Genomic DNA, 10,948 nt, shown 5'->3' with positions numbered 1-10,948 from the left:
AAAAAGGATTGGGGCTAAGGAACAAGAGAGGGACTCTACACACACTGCCCCGTTCGGTTATCGGCCCTGAGGAAGTGAGTGGGCATGCGGAGAGGGGCAGTGAAACCACCTCCTTGAGGGATGGAGAAATCAACGCCCAGATGGCAACATCAACCTGGGCCGGCCTGGAAGCAGGGAGCGGATGCCAAACCAGCACCTCTGGTTTCCAGGCCCCACGCTGCACTGCCCGCCTTGACGGAAGCTGGATGACTCTGAGCAAGACACTAAATCTTTCTAGGTCTCGTTTTTCTCTGTCCTCAATGATCTGAAGGCTCCTTCCAGTTCTGAATCAGCATTTAAGTTTAGGGCAACAGCCTCGGCAGGCCCTCATGTGGCCTGGACTCGACCCTTGCTTCTCCATGGCTTTGGTGACAAATGGAAAGAAAGCTCTCACAGGCAGCAGCAACCAGCCTTTTCCTCTGGGTTGATGCCCATTTGTCAAGAATTTGGCAAAAGTTACATTCATATTAGTGAACTCTCAACAGAGCTTCATTCATTGACACACAAAATTGATGACATCTGTTGGAGGAATGTAGCTCTGAAAACCCTCAATGTCAAAAAGTATGTATAATGGAAGGAACACTTCTTGTATTGCCCAACATTTCTAATTTCTTTCCAAACCCTTGTCTCCAGTTCTGGAAATGATGGCTCCCTGAACACCCTAGTGCTTTTTGTTTTGATTGGAGAATTTGGATTTTTTTTCCCCCTGTATATACATCTGACTGTAGATTTAAAAAAAAAAAAACTGCTACAAATAGTGTTGACAAGTTGAAAAAATGGTTAACACACATTCAAATACTTGAGTAAAACAGATATATATATAAATTTTTTTTTTTCCCAGAGAAAAAAGAAATCAGGCCCAAAGTATTGAACTTTGGAGGATACAAACCAGCATATGCAAAAATTAGATTTTGTTCCTGCTAATGACATCTCTAGGAACAATAAGGAGGGGAATTGTTCTTTTGTTTTTTTTTGAGACAGATTCTCGCTCTTTCATCCAGGTTGGAGTTCAGTGGCGCTATCTCGGCTCACTGCAAGCTCCACCTCCCAGGTTCACGCCATTTTCCTGCCTCAGCCTCCTGAGTAGCTGGGACTACAGGCGCCTGCCACCACGCCTGGCTAATTTTTCGTATTTTTAGTAGAGATGGGGTTTCACCGTGTTAGCCAGGATGGTCTCAATCTCCTGACCTCATGATCCACCTGACTCGGCCTCCCAAAGTGCTGGGATTACAGGCGTGAGCCACCGCTGGGAACTGTTCTCTTCAATGTCAGTTTGAAATAGTTCAGAATGTATCCACAAAGCACTTTTTTTTTTTTCTCTTAAGAACTGATTGTAGGCCAGCACAGTGGCTCATGCCTGTAATCCCAGCACTTTGGGAGGCCGAGGTGGGCAGATCACTTGAGGTCAGGAGTTCGAGATCAACCTGGGCAACATGGTGAAACATCATCTCTACTTTTTAGAGTACTTTCTTACTCTTTATTTTTATACAAAAATTAGCCAGCCGTGGTGACATGCACCTGTAATCCCAGCTACTCGGGAGGCTGAGGCATGAGAATTGCCTGAACCCAGAAAGCGGAGGTTTCATTGGGCTGAGATCATGCCACTGCACTCCAGCCTGGGCAACAGAGTGAGACTCTGTCTCAAAAAAAACAAAACAACAACAACAAAACAAACTGTAGAACTGATTATTTTTTGAAGATGCTTATGTTTTTATCTGTGTCCTTTCTCTGTGGAGTTCCACAATGTTTTACTCTGAACAGGGCAACTGCTCCAGCTCTTCATTCTGAAATCTGGGCCTGCTAAGTTTCAGCAATGGAATTTAGAATATGAATCTTGAATTCTCTCTCTACACTTCATGGTTCTCTAAATGGTGACCATCTCAGCTTCCAGCCTTGGCCTTTGCATATTGAAGAGTCCTAATCTCTGTACCTTGACCTCACAGAGTGGCATGTTCAGAGGTTATCACACCCAGTCATACCCCAGGCGTGTACCACATAGAGACAGGGCTGTTCTCCTTTTTTATATTAATCTGAAAGATTAGGTAATCATTCTTCGCATTGGCATGATGCTTCATAATTAACTGATCTCGTCTGATCTCTGGAACCCAGAGGGGAAGTCAGATGTGAAACCACTCCCTCGCGGTCATGTCAGCTGCTAAACGGTTGACTCCACCTCCATCTTCCCAGCCTCCTCCTCTCCTAATTATACCTGCGGCTTCATCTGTTTTCATCTGTTATCTAGAAACTGTTTTTCTTCTGCTGTAAAATGTTTGAAACAAGGGGAAGGAGATTCCAGGCAGGGCTCAGGAGTCACAGAGGGCCAGAGTTTGAAGCCCAACCCCACTATTTGGGAGCTACTGAACTGAGTCTCTGAGCATCAGTGATGTGAGGCTTAAGTGAAATAGCCCTTGTAAGTACAAGTTGTTTAGCACACATAAACAGCATCTGAAAGTATTAAAAACCGTCATCATAACTTGGGGTAATGTTAGTCTCCCCTTAGCTTCACAAGGATGGGTGGTCTTTGGAGCACAAATGGCAAGTTGAGGACCACAGCAGTTAACTTTTTGTTTTTCGAGATGGAGCCTCACTCTGTCATCCAGGCAGTGGCATGATCTTGGCTCACTGCAACCTTCGCCTCCTGGGTTCAAGCGGTTCTCCTGCCTCAGCCTCCTGAGTAGCTGGATTGTAAGTGCATACCACTGCGCCTGGCTAATTTTTGTAAGTTTTTTTTTTTTTTTTTGAGACGGAGTCTCGCTCTGTCGCCCAGGCTGGAGTGCAGTGGCGCGATCTCGGCTCACTGCAAGCTCCGCCTCCCGATTCACGCCATTCTCCTGCCTCAGCCTCCTGAGTAGCTGGGACTACAGGCGCCCGCCATCACGCCCGGCTAGTTTTTTGTATTTTTAGTAGAGACGGGGTTTCACTGTGTGAGCTGGGATGGGATGGTCTCGATCTCCTGACCTCGTGATCCGCCCGCCTCGGCCTCCAAAGTGCTGGGATTACAGGCGTGAGCCACTGTGCCCGGGCCAATTTTTGTAACTTTAGTAAAGACGGGGTTTTGCCATGTTGGCCATGCTGGTCTCATTCGAACTCCTGACCTCAAGTGATCCACCTGCCTCAGCCTCCCAGAGTGCTGGGATTACAGGCATGAGCCACCATGCCTGGCCGAGCAGTTAACTTACATGGAACAAGCCTTAGGCGCCTGGTACTGTACCGTGTACTTGAAGTGGTTACAGATTCGACTCCCACAATGATAAACTATGAGCTAGGTGCTAATCTCATCTCCATTTTAAAGATGGAGCAGCTCAGATTTAGGAACTTGACAGGTTAGGCAGCCTAATAAAGGTGGAGTCCTAATTTGAAGCCAGATCTGGCTCCCAAGTGAAAAAGGCCAGGTTTAGGAAAGGCTTCCATGACTAGAGTGATGCAGAGAGGGTTTTTCCTAGCTGAGGATTGGCAGAGGGGAGGCTAGGGGTGCTGAAACTGTAGGAGGGTTGAGACCAGTGCATTTATTTGCCATGAGCAAGGGGACAGCTTTTTGGAAGGAGATCTAAAACCAGGCTCCGGGACCCTGCTTGGATTCTTTGCCTTACAGCCTTTGTCTTCCTGTGGAGAAGAGATTCCTGATTAAGGGGCATGGAAGTACAGCTACAGAGATATTTAATACTTTTGAATGAAAATATATCTGCATCCAAATGAGTTTTCATTTATTTCCATTCTGTTTGCTTTTGGTGAGAACATCCTTTTTTCTCCCTGCAGACAGTTGAAGCCAGTATTGTTTGTAATCTATTTTTATTTGCTTAGAGTCTTCAAGAGCTAGGGAAATGACTGATGACATTTTTAGTTTCCAAGTCTGAGAAAATGGAGTTGAGAACTTGGAATTGAGAACTCACAGGAGTTGGGAAGCATAAGGTCATAAAGACTCACTAAAGCACTAGTTTCAGTCAAATCACATTGCTGGGGGACAACAGCAGATCTGGCACATTAACCCATCCTTGGTTCTTGTGTGGCTATGCCACTGCTAGAGACTTAGCTAATATGTCAGGAAGAAAAATCCCCAAACCAGTAAAGCCACTGCCAAAGTCCTACATGGATGTGCAGATATACACCAACAACATTGAAAATGACGTTTGGAAAGGGCCTCTCCTGCTTGGTTATAACTTTAACAGACCAAAATAACGCTGCCTTCAGTGTTTCTGAGAAGGTAACACATGAAACCCAGTTTCCCCTGGACTCTGGGATACCGTTTTGAGAACCTATTTGTGGCGGAAGGCAGGTCAGTGGCATGATCAAAAGTCCACAAATGAAGAACATACAAATGACAGGACCACCAAATTTAGAAAATGTCCTACAATGTGCATTTTATTCCATGTCATTATACAATGTTTACATATAGTTATAACTCTCAAGAAAATGTCCTTTACCAATTGGATGTAGTGTCTAAATCTTTCACTTTAACATGAAGAACTGAAAACAGTGGAAATCCACATTGTTATCCTACAGATTGTCATGAGCTGCACGTGTGCCAATCAGAAAGGAATGGAAGTCTCGGAGAGCAGCGTGGCTTACAGACCCTTGGCTTTAGTGAATTCAGGCATGCGGGATCCATAGTCTCATCTTGTAGTAAAACTCAAGACAAAATAAATTAGTGTTGGACAGAGTTCTACATTGTACAATGTTGAACAAAGGACCACAGGGGGACCTTTTGTTTAAAGTAGCACCAATCCACACCTGATTGTGTTTCCAACATTCATCTTCCTGTTGACTCTATCATTGGCACTTTGAATGGAACTTCTTCTGCTTTATTGAGGATTCCTACACTGACTAAGCATACCGTGTTGCTAAACTCTCTACAAAGTGTGGCAACATCAACCCGGGAAATGGCACATTTAAACCAGGATCGCCCTGACATGGGCTTGCCTTTTTGTGTGTGTTTTCTCCACCCCCTGACCTAGCTGGTATTTCGTGGATGTTTCTGTGACAGTGGTAAAAGTAAATAAAAATGCATTTAAGGGGTAAGCAGGTGTTTAAAAACAAAACAAAACAACAACAAAATGAAAGAATGTGGTCGCAGCTAAGGAGGTTTTCACATGTTGTTTAACTCCAGTAAAGTCTGATCCAGCATCTGATGCATACTAAGGTTTTCTTCTTTGGCATGAGCCACTTTCTCTGTGGTGGGATTAGAAAATTAAGTCATGAATAGCTGTGCTTTGGACACAATGGTGGTTTGTACATTTAGGCAGGCAAACATCAATCACAAACACAGGATGAGATGATTAGAACTAGGCATGCTTGTAAGACATTACTCATTTCTAGACAAGAACCTAAGATGGGGGGAGGACGTCTTTGACCCAAAGGAGCCATGGCACGGATTCTCATAGAGCAGTCAGGTGCACCTCCACCAACAATGCACTGAGGATAAAATGCACATGGGGTTTGCTGAAGGTTCACTGACTGTGTGCCGTGGGAACAGGGAGAGGTAAAAAACCAAATACAGCTGCAGCACTGTTATACAGACTGGAGAAGTTACAAATGGCAGACATTTCGGAAGTACAGGCAGTTAAAAGTCTAGGAGTTGTGTGGTAACACAAACTCACAAAAACAAAGATGACATAAATAGGTTTTCTGAGAACTTTTAAAATGATTTATTTCTGTTGCTCATAAAAAATTATCAACATGTTTCATGCACACTTCATTAGGACATTCTCTTAATATTTTTATAGTGTTCTATGTATTAGCATGACATTCTCCCCAGACTCCAACAGCACCATTAGACTGAGTAAAGCATACCTTTCAGACAACCAGGAGCTTCTGGCATGAGTTCCTGTTTTCAAAAGCTATTTTGCCCAAGCATAGGAACATTTAATCATATTTCAAACACTATACCATATGTTTAGAAGTTAGGAATATGAATACCTAATAGGAATATATATACACACATATATATGTATACTTAAAGTAGGACTCATGGCTGTCGGGAAATAGAAAACATTTTTTTGGGGGGGAGCTCCTCATTATTTATCAGTTCAAACAAAAAGACCTGCTATTTCAAAGAGCAGTGCTGAATTGACATAAGTATTTTACCATAAAAGCTGTTTTGTGATTAAAGAGAACGTAATTATTCCAGCCATACAGAGAAAAATGCAGGCAAGGCCAGCCTTTCAGCCAATTCCTTGTATTTGCATTTCTGCAGAAAGCAACTGTTTTCAACTCTATTAGTTGAAGGTAGGACAGTCTTAGATTTTCTGCACATGGGCTCCACTCCTAGAATTCAACCCAAGTTTTTTCACTCTTAAGTTTAATCCTCATTCAGAGCCAGCTTTAGTTCATTAGTGAGGCGGCGGTTTTGCTCAAGTTGCTGGTAGAGTTGATCTGTACAGGTCAGCAAGCAGGTTAGCAGAAAAGAGGCAGAAGGAAGAGAGGTTAGCAGACTGGGTGAGAGGCAGTTAATAGAGAACAGAGACCTCAAGCAGGACAGCAACTGGTCACTTGCTGAGCAGTTTACTCTTACCCCATAGTCACCTGTCCTGTATTCAGGAAGGGTAGATCCTAAAAAGCTTGGTAGACTTAGGAAGGGTCAGAATTTCTCTCTTGGTGGGGAGAGGAGGGGAGGAGGAGCAACATGATAAGAGGAGGAGGAAGAGTGCACGTTCCTCTTATACCTCACTAAACCACTTTGTGAGCTGAGCCATACATGAGCTCACTTTGTGAGCTGAGCCATACACTTTGTGAGCTGGCAACAGATTTGGGAATGGAGGCCTGGCTGGAGGTGAGCCCAGTGCGACATCCACCCCTTGCTAGGGCTATGTTGAACTTAGGTGAAACCTCGACCTGCCCGGTGCTGCCCACCTCTTCCAGAACCCCTTTCCTCTCCACTCACAGGGCAGGCTTTCCCCTCAGGTAGTACCAACTGGGGGTTACTGCTTTTGCTGCACTGAAATTTTCTGAAATTTGGAATTAAGTCCCTGTCCTTCCCCCAGTCACCACGATACAGGGTACACATTCTGACTCTCATCTAGCTTTGATAGTGTTATCCATTCAAACAGCAAAAGAACAAGCACTTGTCACCACTCAACACAGATTTAGAATTTATCTGCTTACTTCCTTTTTTTTTTTTTTTTTGAGACAGAGTCTCGCTCTGTCACCCGGACTGGATGCGGTGGCGCAACCTCGGCTCCCGGGTTCACGCCATTCTCCTGCCTCAGCCTCCCTAGTAGCTGGGACTGCAGGCGCTCACCACCTCGCCCGGCTAATTATTTTTGTATTTTTTAGTAGAGACGGGGTTTCACCGTGTTAGCCAGGATGATCTCGATCTCCTGACCTCGTGATCCACCTGCCTCAGCCTCCCAAAGTGCTGGGATTACAGGCGTGAGCCACCACCCCGCCCAGCCCTATCTGCTTACTTCTTGAAGAGGATGGCATTCATGTGTGGTACTAATGGATGTGTATAAAATGAACAGAACTTGCAACACCTACATGAAGACCAGCGTGATATACATTTTACACACTGACACGTGATCTGCTTCTGGGGGAAAACAACTGCAGGAGTGTCTGTATCTGACGATCCAGGGGACACCCACGCTATGATAAGCAAGAGCCTGCTATGCACTGGCAACAGCCGGAGGATGCAGGGTGGCTTTGAATGCTGGTGACAACTTGGACCTAGAAATACTTCATGATCTTGAAAAGCTAACAGTCCTACCCCTGGGGAAAATGTGCCTGCAGCCCCCAGGTCTGTTGGGAGATTGAGCAGTTCTCACATTAACATTCTCTCATAAATGGTAGGACATGGGAGGATGCTATGCTTGTTATGTTTTCTCGCTTGGAATATCTGCTGCTCTGTCCTCCTCACTCATCCACATTTTCTGAATACGCAAAACTCCAGTCAAATGTCAGCTACCTCCTCCAGGGAGCTCCCAGTCAGAACAGTTCTCTCTTCCTTGTTGGCTCCAAATGCACATGCCTATGAGTTCAGACTCACTTCACTCCTCTATCTCCCCACCAGATGGCCAGCTCATCGAGGGCAAAGAGCCTTTCCAGCCCATCTCTTTACACATCCCCACTGCTTCCCATGGTGTTTTGCAAGTGACATATGCTTGGGGGTTGCAAGACATAAATCCCATGACTACATTCACACTACGGACACAGGGAACTGTCACCATGGGTAGGGAGCATGTCTCAGTTTGCTGAGCCCAAATGTTTGGCCAGGCTAGAATGGAAGAACTTTGGCGAAAATCTGGAGAATCTAGAGGGTCAGTGTGAACTCAGCAGGAAGGACAGCGGTCCCTCCGACAGCTTCCTCTGGACCCGCTCTGCTTCAGCTGCTGTGGAGCTGGTGTGCATGGGTGGCCGAAAGGCAGGCACAAGACATGCTCATATCCTTGGAAGTGTTTTCCTTCCCGTTCTATGGAGACTCCCAGCTGTCTGAAGCTTCAAGTGCCCAAACTCAGTGATGCTTTTGGTTTGGCCTCCACTGGAGCAGCTGTAGCTATGACCTGGCCCTTTGAACCAGAAGCCTGGGCTCCAACAATTTCTTGATAAACTTGACTTGCTGTTTGCCTCTTGCACGTGCACACCTTGGGCTACTCCTGACCTGCCCTCCCAGTCCATTAGTGCCCCACTTCCCCTTGTAGAGTGTACTGATAGAAAGTGTGAAAGTCTCTGGATTTCCAAAAAACAGATGTGCCTCCAGAATTACATGGACATCTGCTCAGCAGAACTTTCAGACTTGGCATTTTGTCTACGTCAGGAAGCAGAATTTACTCAGAGAAGGGTACTCTTCTCTTATTCTGAATTTAAAAAAGAACAAGGAAGGAATCATAGAAGCAGGCCCAAGGATTAAGAAAAGAAAAACATGAAATCATAGAAGTCTTTATACACTCAAGGGAGAGACACTGTCCAGATTCTAAAAGTCCACCATACTACGACCACAATACTTTAATTCTCAGCTTTCTTTTAAAAACATATTTCCTCTATGCTTTGAAGTCTCTGTAGAGTGAGAATGACACTATCTTCTGAGTTTGTCCAAATTTATTTCAGTATGGTGGTGTATCAGCCCTCTCCGGCTACAAAAACTATATACAAAACACGCAGATCATCCATGTTAAAAAAGAAAACCAGGAGAAATATATAGCTAGATTGTTCAGGAAGGAGAAATGTTGAGGATTATGACACTAAAGTCCATATAAGTTAGAGTTCTAATTTTTACAATGTATTTTTTTAAAAAATCAGTTAATTGCTATTTGTGAAATAAAACAGAAGCCCAAATGAAATACAATTGTCTTCTGAACAATTTCCACCAACTATCTTTTTGGGAAGAAAAAAAAGAAACTTTCATTGCTATATTTTAAAAATGTCCACAAATGAAAACACAGCCATTGAACACAAAGATTATGAACAATCCCTCCAAAAGAGTATGTGCTAAAAATCACAAATCACGACTGACCAGAGTAATCATATTTAGAAAACCTAAGGTGTCATTTTCATGATCAAAATAAAAGTGGCTGAGTCATGAATATACTTCAAAAAAGCTTGAACTTTTCTTTGTGCTATAAAAGGATGATCAACAATAACCAAAACTTACATTGTTTGAATCCAAATTCTTTTTCACCCTTCTCAATGTATAACTTCCTAGTAATATGGGACAGCTACGGAACCATTCATCATGAGCCTTTGATTAGTTAGCCAGGTCCTCCCAAGCAGGGCCACCGAAACATCAACATAGAGGGGTCACTACATCCTGAGCTAAACCTCCAGCAAAGGAACACACTGATCAAGCCAGACCTTTCAACTCTCAACAAGCAGTGTCCCCTGTGTGTCCCAGACTCCAAAGCAGAGCCATCACAATTCCCCCAAAACCCCCACAGATGTCCAGACCTCATTCTAACCTTTGAAAAACAGAGGGATGCAGGCCTGGGTATTTTGTTAAAGTTCAACAAGGAACCACTGCTTTAGAAACTCCTGATACAATTCTGTATAGTGTTCAGAATTTAAAAAGAAAAAGACAGCAGCAGCCAAACACTAACCCTCATATGTGTGAAGCAGCTTTGTAGTTTTATTCGATGTTGAAACTAAAATGTCAATAAATAAGAAGTAAAAAGAATAGCAAACAGAAATAGCTTACACAGTGTTTATTTGACACTGAAACGAAGAGCTTCTGTACAATAGAAAGCACAGTGTGTGCCTGGCTCTAAAGCAGGATGCTAAGAGAGAGAACCAGGGTCAGCTGGAGAACAGACAAATGCAGAGCTCAGAGAGGTGGGACATCCAGCTCGACGAGGGAGTCTTGGGAGAAGTGAAGCAAAGAAATTTATCTGCGTGAAGATAAAAAGGTGGGAGGAAAAAAAAGTGACGCAATGAGAAAAAAAAAAAGAAAAAAGAAAACCAAACCAATAGATGACAGCACCTGAAACACAGACAGGAAGCAGTCATGCAAAACCCACTGCCAGCCACACCCTTGGGAGGTCGTCCCACCTGAGGCCGTCACAGGCCGCCTTTCAGCAAGGGTCCATTTTAAGAAAACCCATGAACAGAATTTAAAAACAAATTTTAAGCTACACTCATCTTTCAGAATATTTAATCATACTTGATGCAAAAAGTTTTTCCCAAAGAAATCACCACATTTTAGTACTGGAAAAGACATTAGAGACAGATGATCGGCTCCTCCCCCTCATTTACAAATGAGGGGTGAGAAGATAGACTGTTCTCTGGTTTCCATGGCAACAGTCATGTCTCTAGGGGCTTTTTTGTTGAGTGTGGGGATTCTATAACCTCTAAGGCCACAGGCACATGCCATACTCTTCAAGTTACCATTTTTCCTGCATGGGTAAATGAATGACAGGTGGGCTTGGAAAATGACATTTCCAGCTTCAGTGGAATTTAGGGTGATATTAGAATGAAGAACTCTGAAACA

At 44.0% G+C, this 10,948-nt stretch overlaps 1 protein-coding gene across 22 annotated transcripts in view; it reads right to left on the bottom strand.

The window, feature by feature from the left end:
• Nucleotides 1-4,371: 4,371 nt before the first annotated feature.
• Nucleotides 4,372-10,948, bottom strand: part of TPM1 (tropomyosin 1) — a 29,017-nt gene continuing 22,440 nt past the window's right edge. For 10 of the 22 annotated variants that reach the window (XM_050797255.1, XM_050797272.1, XM_050797254.1 and 7 more), the window contains one exon: nucleotides 10,152-10,349. In XM_050797255.1, coding sequence (XP_050653212.1) covers nucleotides 10,346-10,349 — 4 coding nt within the window. In that variant the 3' untranslated portion in view covers nucleotides 10,152-10,345. Of the gene's footprint in view, nucleotides 6,409-10,151; nucleotides 10,350-10,948 lie in introns of those variants that run through there. The other 12 variants (XM_050797274.1, XM_050797259.1, XM_050797258.1 and 9 more) reach the window with 2 other exon arrangements.

This window comes from Macaca thibetana, chromosome 7, assembly GCF_024542745.1.
Source record: "Macaca thibetana thibetana isolate TM-01 chromosome 7, ASM2454274v1, whole genome shotgun sequence".
NCBI lineage: Eukaryota > Metazoa > Chordata > Mammalia > Primates > Cercopithecidae > Macaca > Macaca thibetana.
The sequence above is the reverse complement of the archived record's forward strand: the minus strand, read 5'-3'. Positions and strand labels throughout refer to the sequence as shown.